This window comes from Taeniopygia guttata, chromosome 6 (assembly GCF_048771995.1).
Source record: "Taeniopygia guttata chromosome 6, bTaeGut7.mat, whole genome shotgun sequence".
NCBI classification, from domain to species: Eukaryota; Metazoa; Chordata; class Aves; order Passeriformes; family Estrildidae; genus Taeniopygia; species Taeniopygia guttata.
The window spans coordinates 29,665,130-29,682,294 of record NC_133031.1 but is presented as its reverse complement, the minus strand read 5'-3'; the positions used below and the strand labels follow the sequence as shown (position 1 = coordinate 29,682,294).

Sequence of the window (17,165 nt, the reverse complement as noted above, 5' to 3'; positions counted from 1 at the left end):
TGGGTGCAGTGACACATTCATGCCAGGCTCATGCTCAGCAGTGGAACAATAGTACATCCCCAATGAGATAGCCAAAAAGTTCCTTTTAAACCTCTGAATAAACATTTTATGAATCCTTTCTCCACTGACATCTCACCTCCTACAATGCAAAGTCTAACAGTAACAATAAAAAATTGTATATTTCTACCCTTATATTTCAGTTTAAGTGCAGCTTTACACTCTTCCCCCCTTTTTATCCTTGCTGCTACTGAATAATATTCATAGTGTCTTTTAAGTTAGAAAACACCTCTAAGAGAATTGATTTGAACCATTCAGAGAAGTACTCCATTCTTGCTCTTTTCAGTCTCTGGTCTGGACATAAGTATGGTCAAATTTTCAATCTGGGAATGTATATTTAAGAAATTATGCCAAAAAGGGAAAAAAAAGGAGGCTATCCAGATGTCATTTAAGTAATATTTTTTCTTTATGAAGGCATAAATAAATATTTGGCTCAAAATGCCCAACAGCTGAATAAATACCAAAAGAAACTGTCTTGCATTTATATTACACAACTTATCATTTAAAACAATTACCTCAAATTTCTAACTATTTTCATTCTTTTTAAAGCCTGGGGGTTGGAGGGACTCTTAAAGAGAATGCAATGAATTGCACTGAATTCCTGGTATGGAACTTAATGTCTTCTGCAAATTCACTGAATTCACATTTTACTACACAGAGAAGTCATTAACTTTGAATGTTTTAAAGAAAGGGCAAAGAAAGGATGGGTAAGTTGCAGCAAAAATGGACTCAGAGTCTTCTCAGAGATGCACAGAAAGAGGATTACATTTAATGGACAGAACCCCCAACAGATGCAGGAAAGAAAATTACTAGACAAGGATCTGAGCAATCAGACCTCACTTTGAAGTTTGCCCTGATCTGAGCAGAGAGCTGAACTCCAGACCTTGAGAGGTTCATCTATAAACTGTTCTGTTTTCCAGAGTCACAAATTCTGACACTTCCACTAGAGATAACTACAACAAAACTTTATCTATGAAAATTAATCATTTGTGCAAACCTCTCGTATGTACGCAGCAGAGAATTTCCCAGCCCCTACCACTGCGAACAGAACAAAAGCAAAATTACCTTAAATAAAAACAATTCTAAGCCTGCACTAAGATGGTATTAGGAGACAAAGGAGTAATGATGATTCTACACACATTCAAACAGCTTTTATTTCACTCATTTGAGAATATCTGACAGCTTGAATGGGTTTTCACTACCTGGCCTCGTAGTTAATATGGCAATTTTAACAAGACTGCAATCTGTAACAACGTCAGTCTTGTGTATTTTTCTTGTCACTGTATGGAATAAGAATAAAAAGAAAAGAAAAGAAAGTAAAATGAGAACATCATGAAACAAAAACAAAAAAGGAAAGAAAGAAAGACACAAAATTCATCTTCCCCCATTTTTTGTGATGGTTGCTAATGAAAAGCTAGCAATGAAAGATGAGAGCGATGAAAAACAATCATGTAAGATACATAATAATGTAGTACTAGAATAGAAAAATCTGTAAAGTATGTTTTTCTAAAAATTCATTATATCAGCTTTAAGAATATATGTGTTCCAAACAAGTATTGTACAACCAGCAGATCTTACATGTTTTCACAGGAGATTGCTGCACTCCAACTCGTGTCTGCATCTCCTAACTCATTCCTCACACATCCACAGAAATATGAGCAACAGAACTTACAGTAATTCTGGATATTTTCCAGTTTCTACATGTAAAGAGATTGTATTAATCCTTCTGACAAAACACCCACTTTGAGGAACTAGAATAAAAATTCAGCATGGCTCTTATTAAACTTTTAACTAATGTAAAATGTAATTGCAAATAGAGATTCACATTTGTATAATTGTGTTTCTAATGCAAGGCACAGCATGATTCTTAGATCTTAGTTTTATAGTGCTATTTAAAGCTTCCGTCAATAATTTGCAATAAAACAATATCATCATTAATATGTTTTTATTTGGCATGCTGAGGAAAGAAAGTGAAAATAATAGGTCACTTACAAAGCCATGTGCATAGGAGGATAAGGGAAAGGTAAGAGTAGTAAAACTGGATTTGGTAGTATAAATGTGGAATCAATGAATGAAGATCCTTCTTAAGGATGTTATTCTGGACTTAGTGACATTAAAAAACATTTGGGGTTGTGGTAGATAATTATTAAATTCCCAATGCTGTGATGAAGGGGCTATGGTATTCCTGGGTGTATGGAGGAAAATACAGAATGCAGCAAAAAGGATTGTGATTGGAGTCACAAGAAGAGCAGTAAAGATGGAACTAAGGCTGCTCTGCTTCCCTCAGCAGCACAGGGGGGAGCTGCTGAAAACCCCCTTTTCCTGCCCCCTCACGTACATCATTAACTCTGCATCCAAAACAGATCCAATCACACTTGGAAAAGCACACCCAATTCTGGCTCCCACAGTTCCCAAGGAATACTGAAACATTGGAGGGTTCAAAGAAAACCCAAAAAAAGGGTGATAGAGTATATGGAATTTGCAACAATATCATATCCTTTATAGGAGGAAGCTCTCCTTTCTAGCACAAAATTATATTTCAAGAGTAGCCCTTAGAAAGCTATACTTAGCATTAATCAAATATTTTTGAACAGTGGCAATAATTTACAGTTAGAACTATGTAGCAGAAGTCCAGTGCAAATCCCCTTTTTAGAAACATTTAGGACAAGAGTGATTTTTTTTTTTTCAGTATATGGTCTAGTTCAAACTGCAATTAATTTATGAAAGCCTATGCTTTAGTTTATGTCTCATTTCAAATTATATGACCAAAGCAGCCCCTTCTGGATTTATCATCTATGAGATGTAACACCTAGGTAGCAATGAAATCAAGTGCTTACATGAAAAAGTAATGACAAGTAACTAATGCACTTAAAGCCAGATTTTAAAAGAAGCAGATGACCTGCAAGCTCTCTATCCTCTTGCTTAATATGTTTATCTGGCTCTCTGTGTCTGATAATTGTACTGTCTCCCTGAAGGCACAAAATATGTTTGTCTAACAGAACAAGAAGCTTATGGGTTTTCTTTTAGTTTTCTTCAAAATGCATTAAATTAACTTCCAGATAATAAATTCAAGGGATTTTTTTAAACTGCACCATTATCACAACTTAAAGGTCCTTAAAGCATTTCAAAACAAAATAATCAGCATTTCACAATAAAACTGAACAGAATTGTGAATCTATCATCCTTTTCCACAGTCTGAAGAAGTGAGCACTCACCCTACAATCTAACAGAGAGCACAGCACCTCCCCAGAATTTGTCCAATTATCAGCCAAGTTTGCAGATCTGAGCTTCTCTTCTTGATAAACAAAGAGCTTGTGACTCTCCTAAGTTTTGTGCTGTTCCTTCTGCATTTCTCAGGAAAAGCATTTGTCTATTGTGACTTCCTCACACATTCACACGGGTTAGCTCAGCTCAACCCATTTATGCATTACTTAGTACAAGGAACCACAGAATGGCTTTGGTTTTTTAAATCCTGGAGTCTCACTGAGTAATATTTTCATTTTGTTGTCTCATCACAGAAATTATTACAATGGCCAAATGGTTCCGAGATTAATATCAACCTTAAAAAAAAAAAAAAAAAAAGAAATTAAATAACACCAGAAGAAAAATACCTTAGAGAGCTCCCAGAGGTCAATATATGGCAATTATTTTCCATTCTCAAGGATTTTTTCTAGCAGTAGATATGAAGTTCAACTCCTTGCATCTGTGACTGCAGTAACTCTTACACATTAGAGTGCCACCAGAAACACTGGTTCAATAAAATAACCATTCTTAAGCGTGAATGTCTGCTTAATCTTAATTTTAAAAAAAATTGCACTGTTGGTGAGGCTCATCATCATCATCATCATCATCATCATCATCACTGCTCAGCAGATGTGGGACTCTCAACAAGTTTTCTTCACAAATCCCCTGCACGGAAGTTTTAAAACTGATTTCTGTCCACTGACACTTTGTTTACTGAGAAATGTTGAAAAACATGGATTTGGCAGAAATCCAAATTTAAATAAAGATACAAGAAACACAAATCCTGTACATTGCCCACATTTTTCTATAAAATCCTGATCACAGAGGGCAACTAAAGTTGTATTAATCCTTCTGACAAAGGAGTTTCTGACAGTCACGATAAATAGTTTGAAAATACCTATTCTCTCCCACCAGCTCCTATCTCCATTCTGATCCCCTAAGAGCCAAACATTTACTTTCAAATAATTCTGAAGCCACTGTGTATGACCTTTCTAGGCTTCTGCAGTTCAGCAAGGCATAGATGTTTTCTGCAGGGAGAATCTTAATATTTTAAAGTGGTTTTTTCTAGTTATTGAACAAAAGGTTTTTATACCCCAGCATTTCCACCTCAAATCCCAAGATGAATAATTGATTTATTTTTCTATAGCTAATCAAAAGTCCTGAAAAACCATAAGCTATCTGGAAGCAAACTTTTTTTTTTATTGCATTCTAAATTTTCTAACTAAAATTTACTTCAGTAAGTACATAAGAGAAATGGAGATTACAGGAAGAAAAAACATCAATATCTACTTGTGAAACATATTAGAGAGATAATTTTTATTAGCAAATACAGTATCTATACATCTCTATTGTGTTATACAACCACCATGCCTCAGTCTGCCTGGAAAAGAAAGCCCTACACAACTGGCACATCAGTTACATGAGTTCTTATCTCAGACATTCAAATTATACACCAATTAAAACTATGCATCACTGAGGAGTAATTATCTCTTAATTATGTATTTTGGTTCCCTTAAATAATCAGATGAACTATTAACAGGGCCTCTGCTTTCTCAGAAATACATCAGCTATGTTAAATATTTACAGATATTCTGGTGGCTCATATTAGGCCTTTTCTAGGGTGATTGGAAAAGAAATGCACCAGGAAGAATTATGAATATCTACATTTATTGGCGTGGTGTGGAAATTGGCATGATATGGTTGGCAACCTTGTTCTGGTGCATTTTAAGACTAATGTGAACTGTTTTGGCATCATTTAAAGTAAAAAAGGTATCATCTAATAATCAGGAAACACTTTCTCATTTTAGCAATACTTTAGGATTCATGGGAAGCATTCTAAAAAATGCTGTACTGGGCATTTTCCAGAATACTAATACAAAGTAAATTAATTTTTCAGAATGCTAATACAAATCTGCATTTTCCGTATTTGGGAACATCAAGCCATTGGGGAATATTATACAGCCTTGGGATTTATTCTCCATACAATTGACCTTACAATTCCAAGAAAATAAATTATACATATTATAGATAGTCCACTTTCCAAGACAAGAACTGGTAGGTTTCTGGCATTATATTTGATTGCCTAGAAAGAAAAAAGGACCCATAATTACTGTAGCAGTCCCCATTTGAGTAGTAATTTTCAAGTACTTTCTAAAATGCAGTAATTGTACACATAACAGATGTACCTGTAATAATGTAACTACGACTGAGAATTTTAACAATGGTATTTAATGTGTTGAAAAACAGAACTGAGTTTAGCTTCAGATACTAGCAATGAAGCAAATGAAACTTCACCTTCCTGCTGCTGTCCTGATTTTAATTTTAAAAGAATTCCTAATTTTTCCACTTATGATTGTTTGTTTTTTTTTCTAAAAATAATTATAGACCAAAAATTCCATTTAATATATTTTGATCATATATAAAAAAACAATGCTATGGAAGATATAAACCTGAATTTCCAGACTTCTGGCTGTCTAACAACCTAAAAGCCATGAGCAGACAGGTGATTAGATGAGACACATTGACAGAATATTGAAGCACAAATGCATCATGAGCAGCCTTGTGATGTCTTATGGAGATCCCTGCTTCCTTAGATATACATTCTTTCATTCTAATTCCCTGCATATTTAAATGCCTATATTCAATGCATAAAAGCTACCAAAACACTAAACATACTAAACTTTAAAAACCTTCCTTCAAAATCTCTTCTAAATATCTTGTTATTTGGATTACTTCCTTCGTATATTCAGATGGGAACTTGCATTTGCACTTCTTCAGTGTCATATTCCCAACCCCTCCTGCTTTTGGCACTGCAATTCCTCTTCCTTCAGAGCCCAGGACCGATAGGACCTGATGCATAATGTGAGCACATTAAACGTAAATTTTGCATCCAGCTTTGTTGAGGATAAATTTCACAGCAAAGGAGGATGAGAGAAAATGGCCTCAAGTTGAAAGTGGGGATGTTTACATTGGATATTAGGAAGAATGTCCTCATAGCAAGGGTCAAGCACTGGAACAGGCTGCCCAGGGCAATGGTGGAGTCACACCCCTGGAGTCATTTCAAAGATGTGTAGATGTGGCAGTGGGGGACATGGTTTAGTGTTGGACTTGGCAGTGTAAGGTAAATGTTGCACTAAACAATCCTAGAGGTCTTTTCCAACCAGAATGATTCTATGCTTCTCTGTTAATGATTATTATTATTATCAATCCTGACTTTTCATAATGATCAATATCATCATCCTTACTGAAAACTGAAACTACACATATGTGCCCATTTTAGACTATACCTCAGTCATCTATAAACAAATCCACCCTGTAGGTTGTCTTCTATTCCTGTTATTTCTCTTCTGACAGAATTGTCACTGTATGATAGTTCAATGGATTTCCCAGGTTCTTGTTCTTGGTAGACTACTTTCAAACCTATTTTAATAAAGGGATTTTATATTTACTATAAGAAAACATCAAAGTTCTTTTGGAAGTTAATGCATCCACTTCATCATCAATACCTGTTCAGTGTTTCAGGAATTATAATGTCTCCATACATTGCTATATGCAGTTACTCAGCAGCCTCTATGAAAACCATTAAGGCACTTAGAAATTGAATTGTTCACCATAAATCATAGGGATTAAATTTAGGCATGCAATCACAGGTGGCACAGCTACAAACACAGCTACATGTGGATAAATACACATTTTCCAAGCAAGGGGCCACAATCTTGACCTTAGCAAACATCAGAAAGGCCTTAAAACCCAAAAAGATCTGACCTTTATTTGTTAATTTAGATATTAGGTTTGTGATACTGCTGTAACTTCTAATCGCAGCGACTGACAAGTTTTACTTCTTGGAGCTTTTACAATATGTAAGTCACTCATGAATGTTAAAAATTCAAATGAATTCCAAAACAAAACCAAAAAACTGAAATAAATTATACTACACAGTAAATTTTATTACAAGGGGAGATATGCTTCTTGATTTACATTACCGTCCTCCTTCAGTTGCTACACACAGGCTATTAACAAGGAAAAAAATCAATTCTGAAACAGGAGCCAGTAAACTGAAAGAACACTAGTTTCAACTTTAAAAAAATCACTTGAATGTTTATATATGAAGTAGTTTTAATTATCTGTTGTGCTACATACAAATAAAATGTAAATCTTCATCATAATTCATTATTCTGTTCTGATCTACAAACCAATACAGGATGCCAAAGACAATTTCCATCAGAAACCACAGTGCAAAAAAAAACCAGAATTCCAAGTAGGCCTGCTTAAAAATATTAAACATCTTCAAACACATCAGGGTATTCTACATGTACACCAACATCCTGTCTAACTTCACTGCAATGGTAATTGTTTTATGCTGTGGAAACATGTTAGTTTAACAAGGCTATGTTCAAAAATGTATAACAAGATTTTTTTTTTTTTTTCATTAAACACAAACCTTATTTTGCCAGGCAATGCTTTGTTGCTGAGGCTGAACCTTACAATTTAAACTGACCCTCCCAATTAAAACTCAGACACTTGTGAACCTTTCATTTACACTTCAGGGGAGAAAGGAAATAACTAGTAGAACAGTTATTATTATCTCCAGATTCAGCTTTAAAATTGGGAGAAAATTTTGCTGCTTGGGCACAAGCTGAGATCAGACTTACAACTTTGACTGTTATAAAGAGATACAGGTGCAGGAATGCAGCTGATCCTGAAGCACAGATGTCACTGCTGTCCTTAGGGACAGCGATCAGACCAACAGCCAGGACAGCATTTTAAGGGTATTTGCTTTTTCATATGCTGGGACTGCTTTCCAGAATATGGGAGAAAATTATGGAAAAAAAGAAAATACATCTGTTACCATCTTAAATTACAAAAATCCCTTGCCATAAAATTAGTTTCCCAAGATTGAAGAACATGTTGTGACTGCTGTTATTAATATTTGCATAGCTGTCAGAAGCCCAAGCTTTATGACTGCTTACTACTTCAGGGACCATTGACCACTATTTGAGGTGCTGGCTACAGTCTGATTACTGCTTTTCAATAAATGTTACAGCCTTCAAATTCCATTACCAGCGGAGTCTGAATTATACTGACTCTAAAAATAAAATAAAAATGAGCAGAAACAAGTAATGGGGCTTTGCCAGATATTCTGTTCAGAAATCTAGCCTATTTTAAGGGAAGAGCATTTTCTCATGGAGTCCTGTTTAACTGATACATAAGACACAATACACCTAAAGGTTTGGGACTGTCAAAGACAGTCAAACTTTAGTGTGGATGCTAATCACATCCTCTTATTTGGACACTTATGTTAACATCTGTTAACGAAGATAATTTACACAGATTTCCTCTGAAAAGATGCAGAAACTACTGTGGTTTATGAAAGTCTCACCATTTAAATGTAAGGGTCTTTATCCATTCCTACTCATCAGCAACTCTGAATTAAAGGAAATGGAGAAAAAGTGTAGTATAAGCTCTTAGAGTAATTTAACAGGGAAATAGCCAACATTTGTATGCTAGTGTATAACTATTACATTCTTCTGAGGAAAATCTGGCACCTGCCCATTTCACAGCCAGGTCAATAGACAGCAGATCTATTTGTGGAAACAGCTCTAAGCTGAAGATGTCTCACAACACCACCCTTCTAATGACCCCTTATGCAACTAAGACACTTTTCTGCTTCTTTCCTCAAGGAATAAGAGATTTTACAGCTAAATAAAATGCCTTTAGCATCAGGAAATTTAAATGCAGTGTTTTCCCCTGAGGGCTGTGGAGATCACCCAGCTGTGTGCCCATGGACAGAAGGGCGATGGGAAACTGTGGAACATTTCAATAGAGCACAGCAGTACAGCTGAAAGGAACTGATAATTTCCTGCATGGTTTCTTTGTATGGCAAGCAATTCACTGCTAACCAGTGCTGAAGAATTTGTATTCTGAGATGACTGGGATCACCAGTGACAACAATGAAATGGGTGATTGCCTATTGCAGAACAATACACCTTAAAAAAACTATTTCTATTGACACCAATCATAACATATCCTTTTTTTAAAACTAATAAATCATATTTCTTAGGAAGATATTTTGTTTTAGAGTCACCAGGGATTTATTAACATTTTGAAAAAAAAAATCCAAGCTTGTTTAATAGGTAACATGAATAATAAAACTAGCTGAGGAAGCAGCTGTGAGCCATTGATCCCAATAAACGATCACCTTCTGGGATAGACAATTTTTCTGTACAATCATGAAAATCTTGGAGATAAATTAATGCAAAACCAGAGAAAATATAGGTGACTTTAACAGAAAGTGAACCTAAATGTCTTGTATAATGAGGAGGGCTGTTTCTTTTCCTATAGAAAAAGAGAAGAGCAGTAACTCCAGCACCCAAATCCTCTCAATGAATGATCTCAGCAATTTCAGCTCCAGCGCCAGCACAAGAGCAGAGTGGTGAAAGGCATACCAATAACTCCAGTGGTAATAACATCAATAACTACTTCAAATACCAGTTTAAAAGGAAGTAAGGTCACTAGCTCTGCCTCCTTAGGAACTCGTGTTTTATATAATGTATTCTCGACAAGTTGTGATGAATAATGGAAATACAGGAGGGCTGGTACTCAGACTGTACTTGAAAAATGCTCATTGTGCTGGAGTACTTACTCCTCTACAAAAGCATTGTGTAAAAGGCATGTGCCAAATTTCATGTTGCTACCTTACTTATGAAATGAACAGAATACCTCTCAAGGAAGCCACAATAGTTTCCTTAGGTGTAACAGGATTAAATAAAGCCTTCAGTACTGAGTTAACAAAAAATATCAGGTTTTCCCAGCATGGTATGACCAACGCAGCATGGCCATTTCAGTGAAAGGAACTGCAATGAAAATAGGCAAATATCAACCACTTTTGCCTGTTATGAAGGTGAAATCTGGTATGCTACAAGATGAAGATGATATGAGATCATAACTATTAGACCTGATTTAGTACTGGCCTCGGAAACCTTAGCCTCTGGATTGGAATGAACCGTGATTTCCTCCTCTTAACCCAAAGGCATAGGAGGTTGCATATATATTTAAAATTTCTACTACATGCAGAATTATAAACTTAGCATATAAAACAAAACTTGTTTTGTCTGAAAAGTTCCCTGCTCCATTTATCATTTGATGTTTTCTACTGCTAGAGCACAAGAAACATATACTGGTAATGTTGACTTCAGATATTTTCTCAGAAAATAACAAATTACAGCATAAAAAAGGCTGAGAGTTAAATAAAAATCTTGTTCATTTAAGAAGGCAAATTTAGAGGACAAAATTAAAATCCTAAAACAGTTTCCCCAGCTGGACCTTTTTGGTGCATAAAATTGAGGAACTTAATTTCTAGATGGAGTAAGATCAGGACAGAAGTGCAAAAATCAAGCACCATCACATCTGAGGCAGAACTGTCTAAACATGAATTTCAAGGTGCCTCAAAAAGAAATACAAAAAAAAACCCCAAAACTGCATAACTATGGTAGACAATGAAAATTCTGATTAAAAAAAAAAAAAAAAAAAGAGGAAGGGATTCCCTTCATCAGGGTGTTATGCTGCAGTGGAAACAGCACAAGGAGGAGCTGAGATCTGCTGACATCTGCCACAGAGCTGCACGTCTCAGAATGCATCACCTTAATAATGTTTGTCTTACAGTGATGGTACAGCCACCTTCCAGTGGTAAAGGTGAGAGCAGAGTGTAATGCATTTGCAGCTGATATTGCTCCATGGATTTGTTTAAGGAGCCTGTTTGGCAGCCAGACTTGTTCTAGCCCTAGGAAGTGGGAGAGAGTGTAAAACATCCCTAATATGAAGTCTAAAAGAAAGCAGTTATTCTTCAGAGTTTGTTTGGATTTTTTAATAAAATTAATAGAGTCATAAGTGTTAGTAAACTGAATAAATTCATGCTCTGACACCATTAAAACATATTTACAGTCACTGTTCAGGTATGATGAAGACAACTCTAGCTTTACTTAACACAAGAAAAACATTTCTCTGACAGTTTAGTCAGACGACTGCTTTAATCCAGGACACTTTATAATATCTATCTATATCTATATATCTATATCTATATCTATATCTATATCTATATCTATATCTATATCTATATCTATATCTGTATCTGTATCTATATCTATATCTATATCATCTATATCCATCTATATCTATCTATATCTATCTATGCAGATAGAATATATTTTTGTATGTTGATTTTTATATTCATAGATATATTTATGTATGTTTTTATACACAGACACATAAAGTAAGGTTCTGTATTTTAGAAAAATATGGTAGGTTTTTTTCCCCACTAAAATGGAAATTTTGTAGGGTATTTTTATGGTTAACTGCAAAGTATTTTGAGCTTGTACTTGTTTCTGAAGTAAATAATCAGGAATTATGAAACTATCATTTTAACAACTTAATTTTTAAAGCTTAATTCTGTAAGAGAGTTGTAGTCAAAAGCCATTCATCCACATAAAAATCTCCTTCATTGATGCAGGGAATGCTGTGTTCACAAGTGCAGTCATAGTAATTATAATTATAAATATTGCTGGAACATTACAGGCCAGGGAGGAATCATGATTGAATTGATTTTTTTGAGTATGCTACTGCACAGTATCTCAGTGCTCCAGAAAATGCTGAATTAAATTGATTCCAATGAAGTCAAAGAAGAGCATAAATTCTAATAAACTATACTCAGTCTTAAATGAAATCTGTGATATTGCAATCTGATACAGCCACTCAACATTCAAAAAATCAGAGGCTCCAAAAGCCAATCATTAACAAAGGACTACATTCAAATACCCAGGTACATAGAGATTTGTATAACAATTTTTGTGTTTACATCTAAATGCTGAAGTTATATTACAATTAAACAAGTATGTTCAACAATTTAAATTCAGATTTTAAATTTGACAGCCTGAAGTCTGACTCACTACTAAAAGCTAAATCACAGAATCCTGGAATGGTTTGGGCTGGAAGGAACCTTAAAGATTGCCCCATTTCAACTCCCCTGCCATGGGCAGCACCACCTCCCACCAGGCCATGCTGCTCAAAGCCCCGTCCAGCTCAGCCTTGAAATCACAATAATCATAATATTATTATTATACACAGAAAATACAACATGAAAATAGCTCTATTTGTATATGTACTGCATGAATGACATAATGAAATTCAATGTAAAACTGAAATAAAAATGTCTCTAAAAGCACAAAGCAGTCACTAACCTGTATTTTGATTGGCCAGGAGAAATTGCTGACATAGACATAGAAAGTGATGTTTGGGTTGCTTCGAAAGTTAAATTTTTCACAGGAAAAGCTGTCTCTGTATTCCTTAATATTAACCTTGGAAACAACAGGAATCTCTTCTCCAGATATTGTTCCAGCTAAAAAAAATTTTAAAGCTACGGTGTAAATATATATATTTGAGAGAAATATTAATCACCATTAAAGATGCCAAAGTAAATTTGCATAAGAAACATAAATCTTTAATTGCTTTTGGCGTCTTCCTCTAAAACAACCTCTTCTTATAGTTTACATGGCACATTAGGTATATTTCATATACATACAGAAAATTCATAGAAATTTTTACTTCGGTTTTAAAAAATATATGCAAATTGGAAAAGTGACAGAAGTAACATGAATTTTACAAGATAGTTATTATGGTCAGCTTAACAGATAAAATGTCTTCCACCATAATTTATGTTTCATTTCAATAAACAGCTCATTAAAATCTAAAATGGAATGTGTCGACTTCTTACACTTTTGCTGTCAAGTTTTAATTGTTCATGAAAGCATTAATAACATAACTAGTAATAAACATTTATCAGTTTTTGCAAATAAATGAGTGAGCTACATTAAATAAAGGAATAAATAGAGTTTACTAACTATGGTACGGTGAAGTACTTCAGACATGCATTGATTAAGAAAGTCATGAGTTTAAGTGAAAATCCGAACCTTCTTTAAAAAGATTTTTTTAAAATTATTTCATTTTAAGCATCATGCCTCTCCTTGGATGTGTTTTCATAAAGTCAATAGAACCAATTCAGAAAAACTGTCTAAATTAAAACAAAGAAGAGTAATGGGGTTCAAAAATGGAGAAAAAATAGATAAGCAGCTCTTTTTATCAGCACACACAGAAGAACTCTATTGTTTGATATCAATGTAAAGGTTAATAATTAAATTTTTAGCTTGCACACTGAAACAAAGAAATAAAATCTCAGTCTCTGCAGTAGTTAAGGAAGCAATTTATCTTAATTAAAATCACAGCATTTCATAACACTGTCGTTTTAAAAATTTAAATACGCTACAAGCTTTTCCTACCAATGTAATTTTAATTGAATAGGAGAGAAAGTCAACATATTAATGAAGCTTTATTCAGATTGCAAATTATCATCTGAGGTTTAAATAATATAATTAATAACAGCATCATGATAATGGCAAAAGAACACATTTGGCAAAGTTTTATTATCAAAATTAGCAATGAAGAGACAATCAGGTTAAAATAACTCAAAGGATCATGAAATCATCTGGGGAAAAACTCATCATACCAAAATCCACTCTCACCTGTAGAACCAATAGACCACGTAATATTGAGGTTAAAGTTGTTTGATGCATTAATTGATATATCCAAATTTTTATTTGACTAGGGAAAAAAGAAAGGAAAGTTAAAAAAACATATCAGAATGTATTGCATGCAACTCTATTGCACATAACTAAATACAGCCTTTTAATCATCTTCCAGTTTTCATTTTAAACATAACTACAAATGGTAATGATTCACTGCCAAAGGCAATTTTCTCTTTTGGTTTGGTAAGAACAGGGTACAATTTAACATATAACTACACCAGTTATGTTTGTAGTTTGTCCTAAGTATAACAAAATATTTGTATTTATAAAATCAAACTTAAAAATATATGGCAAATGCATACATTCTAATAACAAGCCAAAATTTACTTTCTGCAACTATTCTCAGCAGAAGAGTATACCCCTTCAATTCATCTCAGGAAGATACTAAACTTACTATTCATGGGAGCAACAACAAAATAAACAAACTGATAATTTTTCAGAGTGTCGATTGAGCTAAAGTACATCTACCATTTAGAAAGAGTTCTCAATGAAGGCACTGGACTAATTTTGCAGCTCTCAAAAAATGTGAACTATCTCTAAAATCTTATAGACACTTTGAAAATCTTTAATCAACATTAAAGACAATGGAAAACTTAATTCTGAGTCTCTAAAACTTAACTAAAATTATTAACATTTTCTTACCTGTTCTGGATTTGCTATAAAGTTTATGGCAGTGTGATGACGATCATCCTCTTGTAATAAGCTGAAGGTAAACTGATAATCAATCAAAAGGCTGTCTGTAGGCAAAACAAAAATTTAAAATAATAAAATAAAGTGTATACATATTAGTTCTACATTATGCAACTACCTAAAAGTTTTCCATTCACATTGACTTTAAAAGTCATGGAGAAATCTAGAAGTCAGACTTACGCACATGTATTTCACTGTTGAAGCTTTTGCACCTCAAAGTCTTTAAATGAGTAAAAACTAAAATTAAATTTAAAAAAATAAAACTGAGAAAAAATAACTAAATTAAGAAACAAATTCCACCATTGAGTCAAAGCAGCAATTAGACATAACTTGAAACAGCCATTCTTTGTGAAATAATTATTCCAAACTACAGTATTGTGTTGTCAGAGCATTATGAGTTTCCTAATTTCACTCTGAAATAACTATTTAATTAGTAAGTTTAAGAAATTTGGAAAAAAATGCATCTAGACTAAAATTATATAGTATGAAGGCTTATTTATTGTAGTAAATAAGATTGCTAATAACTACATGGAACAATGGAACTTTGAAAAGAAATTATGTGACCATCAAGTGTTTCCTTCCTAAACTGACAGAATTTTAAGATATTTTGTTAAGTGGCAAGTGATATAAATTTTTCATACAAGGGAGACCAGGGGTTGTTTAGTATTGCTCAAAAAATTCATATTTTACTTCTCACTGGCTTTTGTTCTTGCACCCTATGAATGGAGCAGAGCCTGCCAGGCAGCGCCCACATGCTGCTCACTAACAATCTGCTGGGCTGGCAGAGGTGCAGAGAAAAAAACAGCCACCTTCAGATGATCCAACCCATGCCCAGCCCTTCCTGGAAGGAGCAGAAAATGACTGGGACAAGTCAAAAGACAGAAGTTATCTGAGCTATCCTGTTGTGTTCCCAAAGCCAGAGGAACAAGGTTAACCCTTACTTGGGTCATAGCTTGAGGAATGACTGAAAGGAAACTTATCTGCAGGAGAAGGGGCAGAATCAGACTCATCAGGGTAAAGCAGGTTTCCAGCACCTCCAAAATATAAGGAAAAAAGGTCACCAGGAATTACTGTTGTTGCAATTTTTAGAGGGAGCCATCCAGAATCCCAGCAGGAAATTTTCTGTGCAGAGAGTTAAGAATCAGCAGAGCCCTCAGAGATGTAAATTGTGGTAGCAGATAAATAATCCTTGTGTTACAGACAGTCGTGAACCAGAGGTGGGTGTGGTGGATGCATCTTGAATGCTGTGTTACATGGGCAGGTATCTTCAGATCCAACAGAAAAATCTAAATTTTTTACCATTACGGCTCTACAGGGATCAAAAGCTTCTATTTTTCCCTCTCTCACAGGAAATAAAGAGGTGACTTATAAGAGCACATGATTCTGATATTATTTTATGCATGTTAAAATATGGCAAGTCATCTCTGGTGATACAACCTAGTGAATAACTGTAAAGCATTATTTTGATCCCCGGTCTGCTGACATTCTGCTAGACACCAACACCACACAAAACTGTGTAACAAATAAAAAATATGTGATCATAAAAACAAAATCAGTAAATACAAAGAGTGTGAAAGATTAAGTCAAAGCAGAAGTAAAGCTGTGTCAGCCTTTTGTTGGATTTAATAGTTTGCTTACTGCTGACAATCACCTTTTCTGCAGCAACACATCATCTAAAAAAACACACTCTGTTGTATCCTATGGGAACGCTGAGTTAGAGAAAAAACCCACTATATTGTCTTAATAGTTAAAGAAAATTGGTTTGGTTTGGTTTTGTTCAGGGTTTTTTGGAATTTTTTTTTATAGTGAGTGTGGAAGGAAACAGAAAATAAAGGTTCATAGAATATCCTGAGTGTGGAGGAACCCAAAAAGGAGTGACATGAAAAGAATTACCATGACATTCAAAGGTGAAGTTTGCTTTCTCTATTATTAGCTACCATAGTTCTGTTATTCAAATAAGAATAAACTGATCTACATGTCTTAGCTAACAAGTTTTGACCAGGTCTCTGCATGTTTATGAAGGCAAAAGATGAATAAATATGAAATTAAAATGCTCCATTAATTTATTAAAACTACTTTACCCTTCTATAGTTATGCAAATCTAATTAATAAATCTGATTGCCTATTGGTCCATATCACTTTGCTGAACAATAAGATTATCATGGTACCAGAGCATATTTAAATGTAACAGGACAGGAAAAGATGGCAAGCAAAGATTGACCCCTATTAAATGGATTAATAAATAAATCCTTTAATAATCATGAATAGAAAGGTGAAAAGGTTAGGAATAATGTATAGATATGTTCAATCTCCTGATCTGGTCAACTTGGAGCTCCTCAAAATACAGATGACTGCTTCAGCATGAATCTTTGCAAACAGATTTATTGTGAAGGTGGGGTAGACCAGCCCCACAGAAAGCACTCCACAGAAATTCTGTCTAGAGCAAGGGTTGCAAGATGCAAGAAGCAGCACTGACAAGCCTGGACAAGATATCATTGATTCCCTCATAAGATATGGAAAATTACCACTTAAATATTTCAT

General features: G+C 34.4%; 1 protein-coding gene across 5 annotated transcripts in view; it reads right to left on the bottom strand.

Annotated features, from left to right (window-relative positions):
- Window positions 1-17,165, bottom strand: part of ATRNL1 (attractin like 1) — a 427,695-nt gene that overhangs the window by 237,689 nt on the left and 172,841 nt on the right. For all 5 annotated transcript variants that reach the window (XM_030276507.4, XM_002186719.7, XM_030276506.4 and 2 more), the window contains exons 22-24: window positions 14,577-14,671; window positions 13,872-13,950; window positions 12,534-12,691 (exon numbers count right to left, since the gene is read on the bottom strand). In XM_030276507.4, the coding sequence (XP_030132367.4) occupies window positions 12,534-12,691; window positions 13,872-13,950; window positions 14,577-14,671 (332 nt within the window). The remainder of the gene's footprint in view (window positions 1-12,533; window positions 12,692-13,871; window positions 13,951-14,576; window positions 14,672-17,165) is intronic.